Genomic DNA, 25,175 nt, shown 5'->3' with positions numbered 1-25,175 from the left:
TAAATATATATGCTTTCTCCCTGTGCAAATAGCTCAATTCCTTTAATCATGTTATTTTTCTATAATGGATAAGCTTTAAAACTCTAATTTCTGCAAAAAAATCAGATATAGTCTGAAAACTTCCTCTACTTCTGATTTCAACAGTTACTCATTTTTATGCAGAATTCGATTTCATTTGTGCTCAGCTTGCAGCACCAATTATGGCCAAAGTTTTGGACTCACGCGGGAGCTTCTCTAAGCTCCCCCGGGATCCAAGGAGAAGTTCCTTCCCTCTGCCCAACTGCCCAGCTGGCCGGGGTCCACAGGGGATCTGTTCCCATGGATTTGAGGGGGAGATGCACCAGGCTTGGCGCTCCGGCAAGCCTCATTTGCGTTCTGCCGCGCGATCACAGTAATTATTCCACGCCAGAGCATCTCATCTGGCACTTGTGCATCTATCACCCAATGTAGCCAATCTACAAAACTTACAAAAGATTCTAAAGGCTCCTGCTTAATAGAAAAATAGTTAACAACAGGGCCACTGGGTTTCAGTTTAAAAAATGCTGTCTCTGCTGCTTTTGCACTCAGAAGCAAAGCTTCCCTTGGTAACTTTTCTGCCGGCTTTTGACCTGAATCCCAATCCTCATTCCCGCGTAAGTGGCTTACTGATATCATTGCCTAGCTCAGTTGGTAGAGCATGAGACCCTTAATCTCAGGGTCATGGGTTCGAACCGCACATTGGGCGCCAAGCCTGCTGCGTCTCCCCCTCGAGTCCATGGGAACAGATCCCCGGTGTACCCTGGCCAGCTGGGCAAGTCGGGCAGAGGGAAGGAACTTCTCCTTGGATCCTGGGGAGCTTGGAGAAGCTCCCGCGTGAGTCCAAAGACGAGCTGGTCCCACAAGCAAAGGAAAGAGGCACCCTCCCTCAGGATTAGTTCCAAAGTTCAATGGGGGCCTGGAGAGATCCCAGGCCACATCTGACCCCAAAGGACATCCAGAGCAAGAGAGAGGGTGTCCCTGCCTGGAGCAGCCAGATATAGGGGGGCGGGGAAACCCGAGCAGGCAATGGGGGAAGGACATGGGAGCGGCTCTCGGGGGGCAAGGCCTCAGAGTGACCCCTGAGGAGGGTCGGGGAGGAGTCCCAGCCAGGGTCCAGTCACCTGGTGACCCTGGGAGAAGGACCTGGACAAAGGGGAAGGGTCACCAGGTGATGGACACATCCTCTGGGAGGAGACAGGGGGATGGGTTGGGGTTTGATGGAAATACAGGCGCTGATGGGAAAGCTGGGATGAACCAAACAGGTACAAAGAGGGGATATGGAGGGACAAACCATTATGAGGGGATATACAGTGCAAACACAACTCTACACAAAGCAAAACCAATCAAAACTAAACTAATTTTAACATAAAATAGTAATTGTTAAAATGTACATTCAGAGTAAAATAATTCTCATACATCCCAGTTCAAGTACTTTATTACACATTTAGTTTTATGTGCACTATTAGTCCCACTAAAACCTCTTTGTTTCACATGAAATTATGTATCTGTTAGCTTGACTTCTAGGAAGTCTCAAAAACTGTGACTATAAACACAGCCTTTTAAACACCAAAGATAGCCTAAGTACATATATATTCAACATTTGAGATGTCAGTTTTAAAACTGCTTTAGTCAAAGTTTAAAAAGGAGCATGCCCTCAGCTGCTTCTGAACTGTACCAGAAACTTAACTTGCTAAAGAATTTCATAGACTAATGTCTTCTGTATTTTTCACACCTGATGCAATAAATCCCATAGTCTCCGACCACTTGAGACAAGCCATTACAGTTAACAAAGTATCTGTAGCACTGCAAGACACAATGAAATTCTAGGAGACAGATTTGGTGGTTAGCAGGCTTAACTCACTGGATTTACCACAGAGGAGGAGAAGCAAAGATTACATAAGTGCAGACAGTGGGACTTGCTCCTAAAACCCTCCAGTCTGCCTCCTAATATTGAAGATAAAAAAGGCATTCTTGATTAGGTTCTAAAAAAACTAAAAAACAAGTATCTCCATTCTAAACAGTGATATTAACATATAATCTGACAGCCAGATGTGACCATTCAAATTCATAAATAGAATTTAAAGTAAAATAACTTAGTTCCCAGTAACTGGGAGATACAAGGTACTCAATGCTATTGGAAAAGAAAAATTATTATCCTACAATCTACCTATCAGATATTTAAAGTTTAGAAGTCGATTATTTAATGATTCATAGCTGTATGTGCACAAATTCCTGAAGCTCAAATACTTCCCGTACACACGCCCAAACTGTAAAACAATAAGTCTATTATGTTTTGCTACATGAAAATGGGACAATCATATGAATTCAAGTTTTCCTAATGTATGCATGCATACATTCCACAGTACTGGAAACTATCTCCTCAAATTAAATATTGATGCAGCTTTGCATATTCTTTATAACTTATCTAACTTAACACTATTTTGTTATTTAAAGCACATGAAAAGTAAGTTTTCAGCTAAATTTGAAGCCAGCTGTACCTCACTTTAAATATCTTTTGTAAGCTTTTCTTATTCAATATCTTAACTGTACACTTGGCTAAATATGAGGGAATTGTTACCTTTTTATTTAGCTTCAGCCAAGTTGAGTAGCCTTTGCTGTCCACATACTGCAGTCCAAAAAACCAGACTTCACGAAGACCAACAGTTTTCACCACCTAAAGATAAATGAGCCAAAATCATCAGTAATCACTACAATACATTTTTTAACTCGCATTGTGTAGCTTAATAACACTACATGAACAATTTCAAACTGAAATGTAATCAAGTCTTAAAAGAATGAAAGAAGATGAAATAGTGGCAAAACATCAAGTTCAGAGAACCCCAGAGTTCTAAATAAACTCAAATACTCCAAGCTATCAATTGGAGTGGACAGCCCACTGTGTAGATCAGCACCTGAGGAACAGAAGGTAGTAACAGGACCCTGAGGTTATAAAGCACATCTGGGAAGTGACCTGCAGCCCTATGGAGAACTGACTACACTTCAACAGAAGACAACTGGTAAAACGATAATAAAGAGTAATATTAGTGGATAAGTATGACATAATGAGGATGAACTGCCTTCTTCAAATAGTTCTGCCATCTTCAAAGAGTTAATGATAAAAGGGGTAAGGATGATCTACCTAATTTAACATACATGACCCTGTAAGATTTCAGACCAATTCTATCACCAAAAGCTACTAAAGAAGCAAAATTGTCCTTGACTAGAGAAAACGCTGTTTTATGCATACACTGCTTAAAAAGACAGATGAAAAACATAAGCTGTTTTCATAATAGAACTGTAGTGTAACCACTAGGGAAGTCCCCCAGGACTTCAAAAAAGGATGGAAGTGATGTAAAAAAACCTTCCATGAAGATTTGCAAATAATAGTGAAAAAAGATGAACCTCAATAAAAGATCATATTTAATAGAAGCAAAACACTGTACATAAAAGACAATTTAAATTATGTGAACAAAGTTCTAGTTGTAAAGCAAAAAGGCAAGAAAGCTATTACATTACTATACACATGTATGGTATTCACAAATCTCTAATGCTACATAAGGACTGGTCACATCAACTTATAAAAAAGGATGTTGCAGCATTGGAAATGTTTCAGAAATGTTGAAAAGAATGACTTGGAACATTTTCTGCATAGCTAAGATGAACTACAGCTATTGACAGATAAATAAGGAAGGCTATGATACAGGTCTATAAAATTTGCATGGCATGTAGAAAGAAAATAGGGAATGATTGTTCATTATTTCTTATAATGCAAGAATTAAGAGAATCAACAGAAATCATGACATAGCAGGCTCAAAGCAAACAAAAAGAAGCACTTTTACTACAGAGTATAATGAAACTGTAGAACTGTTTTACAAGTCTTTTGCACAGCAAAAGCATATGTGGATTTAATAAGCAATTAATCAGAAAGGTCCAGCAAAGATTATTAAATGACTGTAAACTCTGGCTCCAAGTATGGTAGTACTTACGTATGTCCTCAGGTTGGACCATGGTGCCAAGCTGCTTTACTGAAGGCTGTTTTATGGAAGCATTCAGATGCATGTGAAGTAAATAGAATTTTACACATAGATCCTCCTCCATTTTAAAGTAGTACTATCGGGTTGCAAAATTAAGATTTTGAAAATTAGAAAATGTCATAAGATAACTATGCAAACTTACTTCTGCTGCCTTGCATATTTGAATAATCACTTAACAACCATTCGAGTGCGCACTTTCTTCCCCCTTTATCATTTCACCTTCAAACTCCAAAGCACAAAATGGACAATGTTTGTGGATCCAACCTGATTGATGCCTTGAGTGAGCACAATTATTTCCTCTAGAATTCCCACATAATTTACTTTAGACCATAAGAAATGCTTAGAACAGGTGTATGTTAATAGTATCGTCTCAAGCAGCACTAAATTTTGTGCCCCAATTCAGAAATTTCAGACCTGCTGTTTCTTTTGGCACAGATCTCCTATACAACACTGATCAAACTACTTACGGCTTTATCAGATGACTGAGAATGCTCTTTACTTAGCAGCTGTCCAAGCTGAGCCCTTGTACCTTATCAGCTCTCTGAGCTGCAAAGAACTGCAGATGCTCAACAGCTCTGCCCATAAGGCATAAGGAGACAAGTGCTTATGCTCATGTCAAAACATTTTGCTCTCAACCCACTGACTATGGCCGCTGAGATGCACGTGATTTAAATACAGACAACCTGAGTACACCAATGCAGAGCTACACAAGTTTGCAAAATCAACACTAAAACTAGCAGAATCCACAAATAAGGAAAAAGCATTGCCAACTTTGTACCAAGATAATAACATGCATTTATGAACTGCAGTAGCATGTTAATGAAAAGTAAGTGGAGAATGAAGAACTTGGTTTGATTCTGGCACAAAACTTTTATTAAGTAGCTTCAGGCAAGTGTTCGTCCCATCTGTAAAACAGATTTATCCACCATCACATCCTACAACTTGACTATTAATAGGCAATAAAAGCTTCTTGGAGAAGAAAAGCAACCTGAACAATGTATGTTTGGGCAAATCACAACATGCACATAAGACAACCTAACAAGGATTTCATATGGTCACCTTCCACAAGACTGTAAAGAAGGCTTTGGAGAAATCTGGAAAGGACAATGGAAAAAGGACAAAGGAAAATTACAATATGAAATAAAGAAGACAACCCTCACATTTCTTCTGAATGGCAGCTACAGTGAACCAAAAGCTACTAATGCACAGTACTATCAAAACAAAACAATTCCCGCATTATTACCACCAGTGTGTGGAAATATCTCTCACAGGGTTCTTCCGCTCTCACGAAAGCTACAGATGCTTAACTGGTTGACTAGAGGAGGACAGATCCCCTCTTTACTGGTCTGACTACTGACAGGATAGACAGAGGGACCAGTGATAAGTATGTTAGTACACCTTCTGAAATGCAAATAATTAAAAAAAAAATCTTTTGCAATAAATAAGAAGTTTACTGAGTTTGACAATGGAAGAGAAAAGAGAAAGCCACAGATTTCAAATGCTGCATTCTTGCCTGCTAGCAGATGAAGATGGTGAGAACACTCATGTGGAATGGCAAACAAATCAACAACTCCAGAAAATGCCAATTAAAAGCCTAAAAGAACACTGGCTGGTAAAAGGGTGAAAGGTTGCTCACCAAAAACGTAGGGGAGCACTAGATAACAGCTGAATCCATGGAGAGGTTATTTTCTGCAAACAATAACCAACCTGCTTGTCATGTTCACCACTTCTGCATAAACTTTGAAAGCCAATCCGTTCAGTAACAGTGCTATTCAATTTTCTATCTATAGAGAACAGGATAACTTTTTATCTGAAAATTTCATGCTGGTTTCACAATACAGTTCAGCTCTTGATGTTACACAGTGGAACTCACACATGAATTTAAGATCAGGCTAAAAAGTGTTTCTCACGCACAACTATTCTGGTTGATTTTTTTGCCCTACTTTTTTTTCAATTTAAAACTCCAGAGGTAAGAGTTGGTGAGATGTCAAACACCACACAGAGAACTGAGGAACAAAGAAGAGAGCATGACAACAAATTCAGAACTGTATCTTTAATCCCTGTTTGCAAATGCTCCAATTTGGATGAGCCTGATTACCTGGGCACAAGACATTACACACCAGAATGCCACCCCACCCAACAGTGCACGGCATAAGATAGCAAAGGCTGGCAAAAGACAAGAAACAGCTTGAGCCTTCTATGCCACAGAATACCATACTGCTATTTGATGATGATGATAATGATGGTTAGACAAAAAGCAAGACAGCCTCTTTTTTCAAGAAATCATTTTAAGTCATGAAGTTTATTCCTATGTAGGGGCTGAAGACTTACTTCACAGGTATACCCATATACTGCTACTGATGTTAGAGAAATGGGCAGGCAATAAGTGTTAAGAGTCAGTCACTTCAAACAAAAACTGCAAAGGTGATTTCATCCATCTAGAAGTTCAGTATTAAAACAATAAACATTCTCTTATTTTCAATTTATATAATAAGACATTTAATTGACTCTAAAAGGTCAACTAAAAGTTTAAAGAACTTTTTTTATGTATTATTTTCTCTTAGTACTCATGATTACATACTTCAAGCATCTATAGTGAAATGGACAGAAACAACTATTAGACATAACTGTTGATCTACTTAAACTATTTTTGAAGAGTAATTTCAGATATTTCCACATTTCCTAAATAAAGGCATACATCTTGGATCTGGATAATAAAACGTATTTATTGGTATCTTGCTAGAAAACAACACAACACATTGGTAGGTTGTGACTATTCTTAAGGTTTCCTCTCACACTCCACAACACAGGTCAAAAACTTGTTTCAAGATTCTGATGGCTAACATCACATGAGCGCAAGAACGTCACTGTTTAAGAAATCATTCACTTAGCTGATGTACAACACACACCATCAAGTAACAGTGTGCAGTTCTGATAGGTGTGCAATCCATTAGGATATTAAGGTCATACTTTTAAACTATTCCTTTTTATTTTTTTTTCTTTTTAACATAAATTCAAACTGGTTCATAGGACAACAGTATTTAGTTCTAACATATGGGAAGTGGAAAACCATCCTTCAGCATCTATTGCTGGAAAGCAATTGTGTTAGCTTTCATTAATGAACTTACTGTTACATACATATTTCTAAAACTTGCAATTCTAACTATATTGCAGTAGCAACTATAATATTATCAGACATAAAAACCAGAATTAATTTCAAAGCAGTTCCATACATTATTTATCTGAAGCCTCACTGGTAACATACTTAGAGTTGTCTTTGAATTCAATATGTTCCATAAGAAATAATGAGGAAATTCAGACTAGCTCAGGGCATAGCTTAGATAACATAAGGGAAAACAATCAGTACATGAGAACGCTACCACTTTTTTAGACTATGCCTTAATAACAACAATACTTTTATGTGCTTGCAGTCATATATACATAGAGACATTAAGTTACCTGATCAAAGAGCTGCTTGCCTGTCGTATTGGGCTGGATGGCAAATTCCAACTCTGCATCCATTGTGGTTACTCTGACATTGATCTACAGAACATATGGAAATATTTAAATCATACTGTAACAGTGTAATACTTCTATATCCTGTGATTAGCCTGTAAGAAACAATATATTCAACAGTTTTAATGGCTTTGTGTATACACAGAATGTAGCAGTAAGAAAAACAGAAAATTTGAATCTGAAATAATTCTCATCTTTCTTTATTTATTTGTTTATTCCTCTTTAGTGCACAGGAATATAAAGTATTGAAGGTCAAATATACCTTCCTATAAATGCAGAAAAACCAAACTCACAAAGATCTACTGTAATTTCTATCTTCTGTAAAAAAAGGCACAGGAATAAATTAGGACTTGTATTACAGGCTCTTACACTACTTTATGCATGTGCAAACCATTTCCTTTAACTATTTCCCTATTTTTGCCACCAGGTGGAATACTTTGAGAAGTGATTGTCTAGAAAAGAAGGAAAGACAAAACATGGAAGGGAGATCTGAGGTGAGGAAAAGAAAACTGCAGAGCAACTTGTCTTCATGCAACAGATGAAGCTTGATCACTGCTCTCTTCAGCATTAAGCTAAACAACGAGGGGGATACACAAGACAAGAATAGCAGGAGCCTGAGGACCTGTAGGTTATAGACTTGTAAACAAGAATGATCAAAGGGGCTTAGCCAACTTTACTGAGTGTGCAAACACTGATAAAGAACAAGAGTTGAAGACTTTGGAGTAAAAGATAGTTTCTTTTTATTGGAAAAAAAATTAAATAAATGGTGTGTGTCAGGAAAAGGGAAAAATATGTAGCTTTTCTGTAGATTCTCTCAGTCTGCCCACTTAAGGAAAAAAAACCCTCATAAAAAATAACTGAAGTAACAAAATAATTTTAAATGGCAGTTCCAACTCACTGGAAGTTGCACTAGTTTAAGCATGAGGGATTGCCCCTTAATTACAAAAAATTAACTTTTAAAAACAGCTTTTCTATTTAAAAAATGAAGCCTTCTTTAGGGCAGCCATAAGTAAGCAAGTTATAAAGAATAAGGCCAAAAAATAATTTTATTAAAGGCCAAAAAATTCTGTTATATAACAGCACCATTGCCAAAACAAGAAGCATCACAGATCTACAAAGCACAGCAAGTTCAAACCTAATTGCAGCAGTAGAAACTTGTTATATAAATATAATTACAACAAATGTCATCTACAAATGCAAGAAATACTACATGCGAGTTCTTCACAAGAACTAGAATACTCAAACAGTAAAATAATAGCTGTAATACAGAGACAAACTCAATACAGTTCTAAATTCTGGCTACTTCTGGATGTTACTGTCCCAAAAAATCTGAGTGCTCTAAGAGTACAGAGCTTCTATACCTGCAGTAGGTACAAACAGACAATAAGAACACCTGGCCATTTATACACATTACAGTAACTGCTTAAGCCTGCAGCATTTTGTTTATCTTTGTACTTCCAATTAACAGATCACTCAGCTGCTAATCAATATTTACACATTCAGTTCTAATAAGAAAGTTGCAAATTAAATTATACCAATGTTAAAACATTACCTTTTGTGATATCACTTATTTAAAGAGAGACAAAGTAAACGCTACAGTTTATTTTCTTTCTGAAGGAATATGGACTGACTTTGATTTTTGGCATACAAATAACAGGCTTCTACAAACTTGTAACACTGTTTCACACCTTCAATTATTTCTGGGCATGGAACATAAGAAAGTTACTTTTGTCAAAACCTGAAGAGCCCTAAAGGTCAACTCATCTAATTCAAACCTTAATAACAAAGCATTCTCTCAACAAAACTCAAACATCTGGAATCAGCTGTACTGCCTGTAAAATAAAGCTAGCAAACTACATTAACAAGAGTCATTGGGGAAGTTTCCACATCATAAATATGGCAGGGAATTGAGAAAACACAGGCAGAGAAAGAAGGTCCAGGAACTTCAGCAATTATCTATCATTCATGTAACCTCTGCTGGGCACCCGGCCACTTTGAAGCAATGCTCTTTACGTGGGGAAATTATCTGAACCACAAATTAGGAGGACAGGCACTAATCTGAACCAACTTTACCACACAAATATAGAAACAGGAAGGAGCTCATGCAATGGTGACAAGAGAAACACAAAGGCTTCCTGTAGCAAGTATTGGAATGCTACCACTACACATACCACAAGATCCATTCAAGCACCTGCTTTTCAAACTCGCTCTCACCAGCATCCCACATCTTTGTAACAGAATATGACAGCTCCCTTCTTCACATAGTTCAGCCAATTACTATCTCAAGTTTGGATATTAAATAGAATCACAGAATAGTTTGTCTTGGAAGGGACCTTTAGAGGTCATCTAGTTTAACTCCTCTGCAATGAGCACAGACACCTTCCCCTACACATCAGGTTGCCCAGAGACCCATCCAACCTGACCCTGAACATTTCGAAAGATGGGACAGCTACCATCTCTCTTGGCAATTGTTAGTTTCACCTCCTACATCATAAAAAATTCCTTACTTATATGTAGTTCTAATCTATATCCTTTTAGTTTGAAACCATTAGCCTTGTCCAATTACAACAGGCACTGTTTGTCCATACCTTTCTTATAAGCTCCCTTTAAGTACCGAAAGGTCACAATAAGGTCTCCCTGCACCTTTCTCTCCCCCAGGCAGAACAACCCCAACTCTCAGCTTTTCCTCATAAGGAGGGATGCTCCATTGTGCAAATCATTTTTGTGATCCTCCTCTAGACTTGCTTCAACAACACCATGTCCTCCCTGCACTGTGACCCCAGAGCTGATGCAGCCCTGCAGGAGGGGTCTGAGCAGAGCAGAGGGGCAGAATCCCCTCCCTGGCCCTGCTGCCCACCTGTGGATGCAGCCCGGGACACATTTGAGCTTTCTGTGGGTGTGAGAGCTCACTGATAGCTCATGGCCAGCCTCTCATCCTCCAGCACCCCCAAGTCCTTCTCAGCAGGGCTGCTCTCCATCTGTTCATCCCCAGCCTGTGTTGACACCAGGGGATGCCCAACCCAGGCGCAGTATCTTTTACTTGGCGTTGTTGAACCTTAGGAGGCTTACACTGTCCCACTTCTCGAGCTTGTCCAGGTCCTTGGCATCAGCAGCAGGCTGAGTTAATCTGTATTTTACCAGACTTGCTTCAGAATAATTAAACATGGCCAAAGGAAAGGGAAGGACACACACTAAAGAATTACACACTGATTATTCTTCGCCAAGGGAGCAACTGATGTTTTAATAACAAATGTTGCTAATGGGTTATAAGGATATATGCCACAGCTCACAAAATACTATTTATAGAAAAATATTCTATAGCAATTTATTTATTAAATCATTTATCTAAGCCAATGAAGAGAACAGATATTGAAAATTTATGGAACAACAAACATTGATGTGCACTTAATAAAATAAATAAATTCATAAAATAAAATAAATTCATTAGGGAATTATATTTTTATTGCATTCTTTCACCTTTAAGGACTTGAAAAAGTATGTCTACATTTTCTTATAGTACCTAACTTCAACCCTTCACAATTTATGGGAATATTACATTGTCACCACATTAACCTTTGAACCTCTCCTCAAACAAATACAGTCCATGAAACATGCACAAAACCTGGCTGTAAGCTTAATAATCTAAAACTTTCTATTACTGTACTTCAGCCATCCTTTGCAAATAGTAGTTATCGCACTTGAGCTTTCATCATGAACTCCAAAACTGAGTAGGTACCAATACTGAGAAAAAAAAGACATTTAAAATAACATGGAAATGGTTCCCAAAAGTTTTGCTTTGGTTTAATAAATGCAATACAAATTAGTCATTTGTAAAAGCCACAAAAAACAGTCCGACTCACAAGAAAATTGCATATGGCAAAAAAAGTTTGTTCAAAGAGCTTCCTGACACTGGTTCAGCCATTTACAATCTCAAGTTTGCATACTAAATTGTGTTAAGAGTAGCAGTGTATTGGTCCCGTTGCTTTACAGACTCACAGCCCTCTCTCCAAACCAACATCAAAGTAGATAAAGGAAGAGAAGAAAAAAAAACTTTGTGAAGAAGATAAGGAAAAAAGGTAAGAATTAAAAAGCATTAGGAACGAAGGCTACAGAATAATACAAAAGAGATTTTACTAATGAATGAATCAAGAAAGCAGTCCTCCAAGCTGACATCAGTTGTCTATTTATACTACAGAAATAAATCATAAATTCAAACCACAATTCAAATACTGCATTACAGAGACTCAAAGGTTTTCCTGTGTAACAGCAGCACTGTAGTAAAAAAATTATGTACCATTTCAGTTCAACCACCTTACAGAAATGAGTTTGATATTGCAAATATTAGAACTTTAATTAATATTATAATTAATATTCCAGAATTTGTTATTTACTCCTTCTGAATACACAGTATCATAAAATGGTGAATAAACCTAAAAAAAAATCCTTTTTAGTATTAGTAACTTTGACATCTATCTCTGTTATTCCTCAGTGTAATGCTTGCTTTGTTTCATGCCTTGCAGTCTTGTACAAAAATGCTGGAAATTACCACAAAAACTAGATGATAATTTAACTCCTTCTACACCCTATAAATACAAAATTTCAGTCAATTAAATCTAATCTTCTTAGCCTATGAAATGATTAACAGTTATGTAACCCATGATGTCTAATTTTAGCTTCTATGTTTCTATTTTTGGTGCAGATCTGTGAGAATGCCATGCAGCTGAGAAACATTTTGTATCTATTCTTTCAGGGAGAAAGCACTGAAAATAAAGAGCCAACAAATATTCTGTTCTTCAGCAAGCTGAGAACTAAGCATACTGAGAACAGCACTTGCAGCAGCTCCAATTTTGATTACAGCAGCAAAGATGTAATTAAACAAAGAAGTCATCAGTTTTATTCAGATGGTTCCCAACATGCTACATGAAACTAAAATTCCACACTGCTAGGTAGAACTGAGAACAGTTAAGTCTCTTTTAAAAACAAAGTATTTGGTTGTAAAATTAGAGTAGATGCTGAGTAACAGCTTGAAAAACTGGAAAGCCACTTTGTCATATACCCAGGCAAAGGGAAGGAACAGACCTTTTACTAAAGCAATCAAAAATGAAAATGTTTCAATTATGTATACTTTTTAGTCACATATTAGCTTAGTATCCCAAGACAATATACTAAAGTTACTTTTACCCTTTCAAAACAGCCTTTTCACCCAAACTACTTAACCTACTGGTTCTAAGAAAGAAAATCTGAAACACATGACCTTTTACTACCTTGTAAAAGAATCATTCACAGTGGCATGAAACTTATTTCAGACTGAGACTTCCAGGAAAAATGAAAGATGTTTCCTATAAAATACACCAAGACTTCTAATTTTGTCTGGAATACTACATAAATTTTGAATGTGAAAAAAAAAAGTGAAACCAAAATCTATTTAAATGCCTTTTCTGTGGTTCAGTGGGTACTGATTTCATTTAGATTGATCTATGGTTATTTATTTGTTATTTTCCCAACAAAAAAAAAAAATTAATCCCAGAAGCCCATGAAGTATTTATAGTTGTACTGCACAGGTTTACATATTTACAAGACTATCAGACTTCTCTGAAAACTATCAATTGGATCATCACAGCAGAGTCTGAAAAAATAAAACCTAAATAGGTCACAGTAATACAGAAGAGAGATAAAATAACACTGTCAAAAATCTCACCACTTATGTTAACTGGGTTTCTTAGCTCTTACCCATGATTATTTCATTAGTTTTCAGGTTAAATGATTACCAGCAATAAAGCTACAGAACACTATCTTATCACAACAGCTGTCAAAAATAAGCAACAAGGAGTTAAAGCATAAATAGTTTCTGGACTAGAAGTACATTTGGTTATTGTGGATTGTACATAAAGACAGCTCCCAAGAGCTTCAGTAAATATCCATAGCAAGAGACCTCCTACTGTCCAGTACTATCAAATCTGAACAGAACAGCAAGACTCTTCAAAGAACAACATCGGATTCATTAAATGTAACCGTGGCTACGCTCTTACAGTCTCTGAAGAAGAAAGAAGGAAAAAAAAAGAGAAAGAGGGAGGAAGAGAGCTCCAAAGCCATCTATCATTTAAGAAGCAACCAGAACAAAATCTGAGGTTTGATTTTTATAGGTAATACTACTTAACCTTTGGCAAGCGTGTTCTTCATTCACTGATTACCAACTATAATTGCAGCAACTTGCAATTTACAGGAAGACACTGAGAAATGTAATCAATTTTATTTTATTTATAATGGCTCTTTTCACTTGGCTTCCTTCTAGTATTTCACATGCACCTACATCATCAGAAAACACATGAACTCTTCATAAAAAGTCCCTTATAAAAGAAAAAAATTATCTTTGGCAGAAGGCCAGCTTCTTTGCCAAGATCTGGCAGCTAATATCCATTATTAGGGTGGATTGTGCACCCTTTCAACACCACTGCAATCTCAGTTCTAAGGATATTGCTTTCCTCATGAATAACCCTAACATTCTTATTTCCTTCAATTTTCTCTGGTCCTTAAAATAGAGAGAACCCTGCCTACCTAAATTTCATGGTTCCAATCCCAGAATTTAAAAAAGAAGTTACCTCACCCAGGCTTTTTTTTCTCCTAGTCACCACCTCTGTGTCTCCATGGGTCTCCAGCTGCATGGAGCCAAAAGCCTCAGAAACTGCATGAGCTCACAATGACTTTCTGCCTCCTTAAAACACAGTTTTCCAGTTGAGAAGCTCCATCGAAAGTAGTACTCAATCCTCATAGCTAGCACTCAAACAGGTCAGAAAACAGTATGCTTCTAATTCATTTTCCTGCACGTTATGGTGCAGCTTTCTCTCACCAATGAGCAGGATACAGCAACTTCCAGCTGGAGAAAGTAGGTACTGCCCCTAATCCACTGGCAGGAAAAGAACAAATTACAGAAACAAGGTGGCCAGTTGGTCATGAGACCAACTGCAAAGCTCAGAACAGGACTTCAAGCCCTTAGTCCATGCTTGCAATATTCATCGAGCTGTACTGGTTCCAAATATTGGCACACAGCACTGATTATTTATAGGGGCAATTTCTTATTCATAGCAAAAACCGTTTATATATCTACATATCAGGATGTATGTGTGTTACACATGCACATAGACACATCTTTTCTTAGCAATAGACCTGCCCTGCTGCTAATCTGCTACCAAAGTGAAACATCAGTAAACAAAGAAAACCCAAAGGCTATTACATAAACCAACCAAGTTGAGTAGAAATAACCTGACAATTCATTTCCCTTTCTGAATGCTTTTCTCACCGGACAAAACTGGAAGAGACAAGCAAAAGTCATTTAACACATGGCAGGTGAAATCCTAAGCTGGCACTATAACATTAACAGAAAAAAAATCAACATACTGAATAAGTATCTCCTCGAACACTTCTAGAATTATTATCAAAACAGAAGATGGAGATCTTTTTTGCCCCCTGGCTAGAGAGTGGATGAACCCTCATCTTAGCTGAAATGAGTGGAACAAGACAGCATAAACACTGCTTATTTCCTCCATTCAAACTTACTTTCTATGCGATACCCTCTACCATGGTAGAACAAATTACTTAGTGCAGACAATTTACACATTGTAGAGTTGTGTTTGCACTGTATATCCCCTCATAATGGTTTGTCCCTCCATATCCCCTCTTTGTACCTGTTCAGTTCATCCCAGCTTTCCCATCAGCACCTGTATGTCCATCAAACCCCAACCCATCCCCCTGTCTCCTCCCAGGGGATGTGTCCATCACCTGGTGACCCTTCCCCTTTGTCCAGATCCTTCTCCCAGGGTCACCAGGTAACTGGACCCTGGCTGGGACTCCTCCCTGACCCTCCTCAGTGGTCACTCTGAGGCCTTGCCCCCCGAGAGCCGCTCCCATGTCCTTCCCCCATTGCCTGCTCGGGTTTCCCCGCCCCCCTATATCTGGCTGCTCCGGGCAGGGACACCCTCTCTCTTGCTCTGGATGTCCTTTGGGGTCAGATGCGGCCTGGGATCTCTCCAGGCTCTCATTAAACTTTGGAACTAATCCTGAGGGAGAGCGCCTCTTTGCTTTGCTTGTGGGACCAGCTCGTCTTTGGACTCACGCGGGAGCTTCTCCAAGCCCCCCGGGATCCAAGGAGAAGTTCCTTCCCTCTGCCCGCCTCACCCCACTGCCCAGCTGGCCGGGCTCCACAGGGGACTGATCCCTGTGGATTCAAGGGGGAGACGCTGCAACACATGTTCCATCTTCCCTTGCCAAATCCTGCAGCAAACCCTTCTACCAATTCTACACATACTGAGTCAGGCTCAAATTATTCCTCCAATAACTACTGTAAGTCAGCTCATCTCACAGTCAACAATTCCTGAAAAGTCATTCCTCCTGCCAGCCAAATGGGCTCCAAGTACTCTTCCCATTTCCAATTATCCTCCATGCAATTTGCAGCACCAAGCTTTCTTGATCTTTTTTTCCCACATATTGGTACTAAACTTTCAATTGTACAAGATCAAATCTTAGGAAATCTAGAAAGGACAGTCAAAACAACTAGAACAGTTACAGGATTATCTCTCTAAAATGTTAAAAAACTTCCTAAATTTTAGATTAATATAAATCTGCTACTTACTGGTTTCGGCATTTTTCTTGTTTTCTGTAGTCTCCTGTCCACTTAAATCTTCCAAAAACTCTTTGCCCCCTTCTGCCAAAAATAAAATTAAAAGGGTTGTTTTTAAATTAATCAAAATTTGATCACAGTAAATAGTACAAATTCCTATACATGTACACAAGTGCTCTACACGTACAAAATACATTTTTCAGTAGGCAATTATGTAGTAATGTTACAATAGAGAGACAAGAGTTCTTCAAGTGCTACAAATTCTTTTAAAGGTTCATTATCATACATCATCTACTATTAAAAATCTCTAACATTATTTACAATAAACATCATGAGAAAAAAACCCACTCTAATAATTTTAAAGCTTCAAAACTTTTAATTCCTGGCTATAAAATAATTTGCTTCTCTCAGCAAAGAAATTACATTAATTTTTCCCAAATGAAAAGAAATGCAAGTACACCAACAGTAAAAAAAGGAAGAGATTCTGCTATGCTTAAAATAATATTTTTTTCTTTTTAAGCAGAAGGCTATAAGTTATGCCTATGTGGTGATGAAAGTACTTCCTATTGTTTTCTGTACCAAAAAAAGTTTTTATGCCTTGAAAAAATATGTTTGCAAAGGTATTGGTAGATATCATCCTACCTCCTTTTCAACTCCTTCTAACTCAGAGCAAGCAGCTAGTCATCTTCCTGCAGACATTTATAGAAATGACATCCACAAATCAGACTGTTGCTGGTTTGCAAGGAGCATCAAAGACTGCACTGCCTTCTAAAATAATATTAACTGGAATTACATGTATTCTAAAAAAAATGACTGTGACATGCTAGTCAGAATAATCTGAGATTTCAGTATTATAACTCCACAGCTGCAACAGATGAATAAAATCTTCAGAAATGCTTGAGAGAGAAACAGAATACATGAGAGCAATCCATTTATCAAAAACAAGCTTTTGTGTAACTGATCTTTCATTCATAAAGAAAGATGAAAAAATAAAGTATTTTTAACAAAAAATTACAGAAGAAAATTTTCCTTTCTTCTTGGCAATAAAAATATAGTAAATATTAGAAACATTTGCACAGCAATTTAAGGTGCACTAGCCCTTTATTTTTATTTCTTCTTCTAATCTGTAAAGATATGTTTGAAAATACTAAAAAGAACAGATAAAGGATGAAAACAGAATTTAAGAAGCATAAATGTTGTTGGCTGGTAAAGAAATGTTAAGACTGAAGATTACAGAAACAGATCTAATGGCATAATTCAGATATGGAACAAAACTATGTTTAATGAAAAATCAGCCAGAAAACATTAACACACTATTTTGAAGTTACATTCATTACGATATAACTAATCCAGCCCAACTCTAAAGGTATAATAATACACTGTTTGCCTAGCATAAAGACAATTACATTCCAGTAGTTTTTTAATTACAGAAGATACTCTAGAGAACTGGGCAATATCAGTCATGTCCCAAATGCAGGCTCACTGCCTGATGTGCAGTGCCAGTTTACGCACTGAGCCAAGGTATTTCCATTTCTTTATTCTAATCTGCTCAGAGCAGGGAGCTGGGCAGGAACCCACCAAAGGCTGGCACCCCAATCACCCAAACTTTACACCTTTCATACATTTTAGCAAGCAAAGAAATCACATTTTATTGGCTACAAGTCACACAGCTCTCTTCTTGATCAATATTCAACCTTCTACTGGTTCAATGATTCTCTCACTTCTCCTGCCAGTCACACCACATGCTCAGCCATTCCCCTCTGGAGTCATGGGTTAGGGAGTCAATGGGCCCCGAGTTGTGGTGACAGTCACCCCCTGCCAGAATTACCTTTTCTCCACTTGGAGCTGATTCAGCACAGTTGCTGAGTTGGCTTTGTTTGTTTCTCCCTTATCTTGGAAGTTCTGCCAAATGTCCTTGTGGTTCATGAATTCTGCATTCCCTGTGCCCACTATCAATGGAACATCCTTCTTCCAAACTTTGCTAACTTTTCCCTGGATCTGAAATGGTTGAAGAGTGTCAAGCCCCAAACCTTAATAAGGCAACTCTACTGACAAGTAATTTATCTTTCTAACACCTGGACATCAGCAGTAAGACTATAGTTCTAAGATACTGTTAAATATATTCTTGACCTTTATGAATACACAATTCCTCTATCCCTCTCCCCGCCTTTTAACTACAAAAGCTTCCTGGGGAGGAGGGAAAAAAAAATATCTTTTGATAAACTGCAGCTTTTGATAAAAATTCAATAGCATGTTTCCCTTTCAGAGAAGAGACTGCCTCCTCTTCTCCCTTCTCTCCCTAATGTATGCCTTGGAAAAATTCAAGAGAATAGCAGAAACCAAAACAAGCTTGGCTCTAATATCTGCTAACAGTTAGCAGGATTCCAAGCTGTAGTAATCCCTGTGCTCACCTCTGACAGCAGCAGCTCAATGCTTGAAAAACTGAAGGCAGATTGAAGCCCTAGAGTTACACTCCGTTAATTAAGGATGCAAAAGCTAAATTAGATTCTCATCCACCATTTTGTAAGCGTGCCAACTCAACAGCACCAAAAGGAACAGAAAGTAGCACAGCTACCTTCCTGTGCCTTTAGTTACACAGCACTGAAAAGAAGGGGTATGGTAAGATGACTGATAAGGGAGTCCAGTCTCCAGGAGAGCAGTGACAGCACATGGCACAGGACCAAGATCTGTGTTATCAAATGATTCCTTTCTAAGGTCTTTCTAAGAGACAACGCATCTAGCAATTTCTACAATGACTATCATACCCTCATACATTTTATCACCACAAATTCATTCATAAACATGTCCCAGATTTTTGCTTTGGGATTTACTCAAACACTTTGCTATAATACTACCAACAAACCATAAATTATTTACTTGAAAACTTAATTTAAAACCTTAAGGTTACTTTTAAAATCAGAAATGTGACTAGGGAGTTTTACAGGTTAGTCCTATGTCATCAAACTACAATTGGGAGACATGTTTTCCCATGCAAGAGAACAAAGTTATCAGCAAAATGCAAGAATCCTCTTAAGTAAAAATCAATAAAAATGAAGTCTCACTGTTAGTCCCACAGATCTCATGGGCCTGAGAAATCATCACAGTATATGAGCAATAGAAAAAAAAAAATCTATGCAAAACAAACAGCATGCCATGTATTTTTTTTGTTGAAGTGTTTGCTTGAAGTATCTTTAATGAATATAAGAAATAAAATCTATAATTTCTTTTTAAAAAGTTAGCCAAATATAAATTTATAGCCAACTATGTTGAACTTACTTCCATTGTTTTCATTTTATATATAATACAAAAAACCAGCTTGTGTCAGTCTTATTATATATAATACAAAAAAATAGCCTGAGTCAGCCTGAATATGCTTTCATGTTCAAAACGTTGTGCAATTTTAAAACAGTACATTCACACAAATGCATTGTAACTACTATATGTATATATAAATCAAGAAGTTCACAGGTCTTAAAACTGCAAACACTGACGTCAAACAAGCACTGAATAAAAACCAAAAATCACCTTATCTTTCCCAGTTATTGGCACCAGCTAACATTAAAAACAAAACAAACATGAGGGAAACACTGGGCCAAAAGAAACCAAAAATTGCAGCCAGGCAAAATATTGTGTATCTCCGCTGTTATTACTGGAGTGGCAGTTCACTTTTGCTACTAATGCCAGTTCAGATAAATTTCTATTTAGCAGATACAAAATTTTTAAGTTTGAAGCAATTATTTACTTACACTTACTTTAATCTTAACACTCATGGGAAATGGCATTGCAAATAGTGAAAAAAAAAACCTAACAGCAAAAAAAAAAAAACCCTGTCAGCTAGGACTGGGAATGATATTCCTTTTGATTCCTGCATTCTGAAACCAGCTTCTGACCTACAAGGTATAAAGGCTCATCATTTCAGCATTTAAAATCCTAAAGGTCCCTCTTCCAAGTCAGGATTAACAGGGTTTGACTTTGCTGACTTCTTACTGCTACAACACTCAGGACCTTCAGAAGTGTGTGCAGTAATCTGGACTCTGGACCAAAACAACAAAAGTATCATCAGCCTCCACATCACAAACAGATAAAAAAAGTCATCCAGAACATCAAGAACGCTCTTGAAATGAAAAGCTGTGATTTCAATTAGTTTCACTACAAGGCAGTTAGGATTTTTAAATCAGTATCATCCAAGTTTCTAGTTATGCCACAGAAAGCAACAAATAAAGCAATTGTTGAAAGATGACAATGAAAGCTTTCTTCGGAAAATGATGGTGCATAAAATGCCTCATGCCAAAATTCTGTCAAATAATTTATGCAGCAGCTGTTTTCAAAAGAAACATTCATACACACAGCCATGGGTCTGAGGTCAGGTGAGGATGGGAGAGCAAACAGAAAGCTCAAGCAGGATGCTTGGCTGGTAAAGAAGTAACACTCAAAAGTAGGATCCCTATCTGATAGCTTAGGGCCTTTTCTCAGAAGCAGTCTCTCCAGAAGCATCCCTCCTAAGCTTGAGCAAGAGGTTTATAATCTGTTTCGCTAAATACAGATAGATGTCAGAGACCACAAAGCTTTACCCACAGCAATATAACTTACTCACTTATTAACAGAAACTTATTTAAAATTAATATACTTTTTCTTTTCAAAGTCTTATCCCATTCCATTTTTTGTGGTACCTAGAAGATTTAGTTCTTTGTGGGGGAAGCAATAGGCAACTCACAGGCCACTGGACCTGACTAACTGGTCTCAGATTTCTACAAAAATGTCTCTCTACTCCAAAGCAGTCTGTGAATGTCTGCAGGGCAATCATCTTTCACACTAACAGCTCCCTAATGACACACTTGCTGCAATCCAATAAAGAAGTTCATTTGCCACAGACTACTTCTGCATACATCTTTTTCAGACGGACAGAGAGACCGCCTACACAGTTGTCTGCAATATAAGCAAACCAGGGCGGGAACTAAAATAAGCCTTCTATCTCACAAAAAAAAAAAAAAAAAAAAAAACCTTTTAAAAACCCACCCTGAATTGTACACCTAATACATAAAAATTCAGATTTGACCAGTGCAGACATCACATGCAGTTTTACTTGCTAACTTTTTTTATATATACTGTATTTTTCCCTTCTTAAAACCATCATTTTCCCCAACCCTCCATTCTCTGAAACACCCAAAATAGGCTTGCTGTATATGAAAAATAATTGCAATAGTACTAGTACAACTTATGTGTTTAACATATCGATAGGAAAATATATTTTGAAGAGTTAAGTATTTCTTCTAAACTAGACTTCCTGCAAACTTCAGAAGTAAAATGAAAACCTGGCAGTGGCCAACACAGTATTCAATTAAAAGCAACTTGACAGCAGTTGAAGAATATTTGTGCACTACTTGCAGTTTTGCCAGTTTTTAAACTGGTATGTTTCAGACGTGCTACATGATTTACATACACTTAATATTTATTGAGTTTAGTAACCTTAACTTCAAGTACCCATAAATCCAATACAGGAAATAATTCAAAGATTCTAAAGAGTCCAACAACAATAGAATGGCCAATCTTACCATTTACACTGGCTACCCCATCAAAAATGGAAACCATTAATATAAACTGATAGAAGTACTGTTGCTTCCTAGTGCAATAATCCTTTCTCTAAACATATAGTTAGCAAAGAAATAGGACACACACCCAGAATTTTGGGTATATCTCATCTCAAAGTCAAGTATGATATTTTCTGAATGATGCTATTAAGTCTCTTACAACTAGCTCCATGAAATAAAGGAAATGTATGAACTGGCCACTCATCATTCTTCATATAAACTAGCTAGAGTTCTTAAACTGCAATGTTCTAGTGTAAAGATTAACTGCCTTTTTGGGCCAACGTCATATTTCTTTTTCTTTGCACTACATGACTTGCAGGTTTCACTTCAGAGAGTGATTAATAAATATCTAAAGCAGAAAGGAAAAAAATGTTTTTTATATCCAAAGTACAGATTTTTTATATCCAAAGTACAGCTATTTTATATCCAAAGAACAGTATTAGCCTATTGGTGCAGTTAGCCAACAAATGCAGTTATTCAGTATTGAAAGGAAAGAGTTTACCTAGGCTCCTTCAGCTCTGGAATAAACTTGCTGAGCATGCAGGATACACTGGGTGCTGCTTTAATGGATCAGTATCTTTCCACAACCAGTTCTTTCTCCAGAAGTTTGTATAAATCTTTGTTTACATTTACAAACTTGAAAATCCTCTCTTTCCCCTACTCCCACAGACATCTAATGCAATATAAAGCGATAGGATGGCTTTGATGTATTTAACACATCCAACAGAAAGACGTAGTGCCTAAAACAACTTTCCTCTTCACCTCCGGCAACAGAGGCAGCCCTTCTCAAAAAGCAGAGCAAGACTGCTGAAGAAGAAAGGCTGTTCACCTATCCTGACAAAGGCCAAAGGAACTCTGCCAGGAACTGCCTTTGCACGTCATAACATCTACATGTCTTACCCTCCTGGTTTTGCAGCACGTAGGTGGATCTAAATCTTCACTTTCTTTATGGATTTACCCAATTTTCTGTGAAACAACCTTTTTCTGGCAGTACTATTACCATAGCCCTGATATGGCAGAAACAGATCAGAACTCTTCGTCATCTCTACACACACTTTCACCTCTTTTCACTGAGTCAGCACTCAACAAAAACTCTCTGGACAGCTCCAGACATGTCACACCATGTCCTTTTTTCATGCATTTTCTAAAGATGTTTCGCTTTTGTTCTACAACCTACTAGAACAACTGTGTCACTTCTGTACAGAGCTTGGAAATACGCCACTGCCTTGCAATTGCCATTTGCTGGGAGGCTGCTTATCTGGGAACATTGCACTGACTCACAGTTTATTTTTCTCACAGTCCCTCTTATGCTAAATCAATAGATCAATAGAGGTTAAGTCCTATAATCCAACAAACAGTTACTACTTGTGCCATTTTTAACGAATAAAAAACAACTTCATCACAGCAGCCATAATGTTACTGTACAACTCCACATCTTCCCTGGGAGCACAGGTTGCCCAGCAGCGCTGTGCCAACGCGCTGAGAGCCGACAGCAAGAACCGCATCTCCACAACCTTCTCCGTGTGCGAGGTGCTGCGCAGGCACACGCACCCCCAAAAACGCTCTCGTGGCGCAGACACGGCGACAGGCATCTCCAGTGGAAACAAACCGGAGCGACATACAGCGATTCTGACACAAACCAGCCGCAGGGACAGAACTACTTAAAACTCAGAAAATGCCACTCCCGTAACTCAGTTTGAAAAATGGAATCTTTTTAAAAGTCTGTACTAGAAAGAGGAACACGAAATACTTGTCTAGGGTGTTACACAGACTGGAAAAGACAGCTTAACAGCACCTTACAACCAAAGTGATTAGTTGTGTTGGCATGGAGTCCAAAGAGGTTTTTTTTTTTTTTTTTTCCGCGTTCAGATTAAGAAACTGACAAAAGATAAGTATACCACAATACCACAAAGTAAAAACTAAAACCTCTTATCCGCGCTAAACTTTAAGCGACAAGGTTAATTACAAATGCCCACGACTCGTACAAAACATTAATCCATTCAAAAAAACAATGCACAAAGGCTCATTCAGGGCCGCTGCGCCCATTACGTCGGTCAGTACTTAAGGACTCTTAAAAACGCGCATTTGTCGAAAACAATAGACAGCAACAGATGCTCCACAGCACTTGTTTATGAAGTAATTCCTTATTATTCTCCCACACCGCCGCACTCAGCTGGCCCGACCCGACTGCCACATGTCTACTACGGTGTGCCTCCCGAGCCGCGCCGCTCGGGGACATGAATAATGCAGCGCAGGCTGCGCGGGCACGCCGGGCGCGCTCCCGGGGCGCCCGACAGAGCGGGGCGAGCCGGGCTCGGCGAGCCGGGTCCCGGTCCCGGGCGGGGGCGGTGTCCCGCACACGAGCGGCGCGGAGCCGCGCTCCCGCCGCCGCAACAAGTCGCTGCTGCCCCCCGCCCACCGGGGGCTGCGGGCGGGCTCACGCCTCGGGTTGCTGCCCCCGCGCTGCCCGCAGAGCCCCGCCGGCGGCCGCCCGCGCACCCCTCGCCTCAGCGCCCCCGCCTCACCTGGGACTCCGCTCCCTCCGCGGCGCCGAGCGGAGGGGGGCAACGAGCCGGCGGGGCAGGATGCTCGGGGCGCGGCGCTCTCCGCTCCTGGCGGGGCGGTGTGTCCCCCCGCCGCCCCCTCGCAGCGGGGCAGGAGGCGCTGCGGGGCCGCCCCGCGCTGCTCGCCGGGGATGCGGCGCCGAGCGCGGCGGGCGCTGTGACAGCTCCGCAATATGGCGGCCGCCGCCGCCGTTCGGATTTTCCCCCCTATCAGATGTGGCTCCTGCGCACGCACTGCGCACGCGCGGAGCGGGAGGGCGCGCATGCGCGGCGCGCGGCGCGAAGCCGCTGCCCGGAGGGGCGCGGGGGCGGCGGCCACGAGCGGCTCCCGTGAGGGGACGACTCGGGGAGCGCGGCTCCTGCAGCGCGGCTCCTGGCGCGGAGGGGGACGGAGCCTCCGTGAGGGGACGGCGGCGAGCTATCGCCTTCTGAGACGGCCGGCCCTCCGCGCGGAGTTCCGCGCGTTCCTTGGGGGCCCCAGGCGAGCGCAGCCCTGCCCGTGTGGTGTGAGCCCGGGGCAGCTGCTCCAGCGGCAGAGCTGCCCCCGGGAGCCCCTGCTCGCCTGAGTGAGGAGCGGAGCAGGAGAAGCAGCTCTCCCGTTAGCGCGCCGGGCGGGAGAGGAAAACCCCGAAAAAGGCTCGAGCCCGGGAGGGGGAGTTGGCGGCGTGGTTTGGTTTATTTTCCGCCCAAAGCCCCGGCAGGCGCACTGCCGCCTTTTTGGCAGGCGTGTGCTGCGGGGCGCGGCGCGAGGCCGGGTGTCCTGGCAGATAGGGTGGCTGGGAGCTGGCGATGCCACCGGCCCCAGGGTGCGGCGGGCGGGAGCCAGGGCTGGAAGGGTCGA

General features: G+C 39.7%; 1 protein-coding gene across 1 annotated transcript in view; it reads right to left on the bottom strand.

Moving 5' to 3' along the window:
• The window catches only part of RDX (radixin), a 45,851-nt gene extending 21,323 nt beyond the window's left edge, over positions 1 to 24,528 (bottom strand). Inside the window, exons 1-4 of the mRNA XM_021525702.3 lie at positions 24,296 to 24,528; positions 16,195 to 16,266; positions 7,512 to 7,595; positions 2,597 to 2,692 (exon numbers count right to left, since the gene is read on the bottom strand). Coding sequence (XP_021381377.1) covers positions 2,597 to 2,692; positions 7,512 to 7,595; positions 16,195 to 16,206 — 192 coding nt within the window. The 5' untranslated portion in view covers positions 16,207 to 16,266; positions 24,296 to 24,528. The remainder of the gene's footprint in view (positions 1 to 2,596; positions 2,693 to 7,511; positions 7,596 to 16,194; positions 16,267 to 24,295) is intronic.
• Between the last annotated feature and the right edge of the window lie 647 nt (positions 24,529 to 25,175).

This window comes from Lonchura striata, chromosome 2 (assembly GCF_046129695.1).
Source record: "Lonchura striata isolate bLonStr1 chromosome 2, bLonStr1.mat, whole genome shotgun sequence".
Lineage (NCBI taxonomy): Eukaryota > Metazoa > Chordata > Aves > Passeriformes > Estrildidae > Lonchura > Lonchura striata.
Note: the sequence above shows the minus strand (reverse complement) of the source record. Positions and strands in the feature narration are given on the sequence as shown.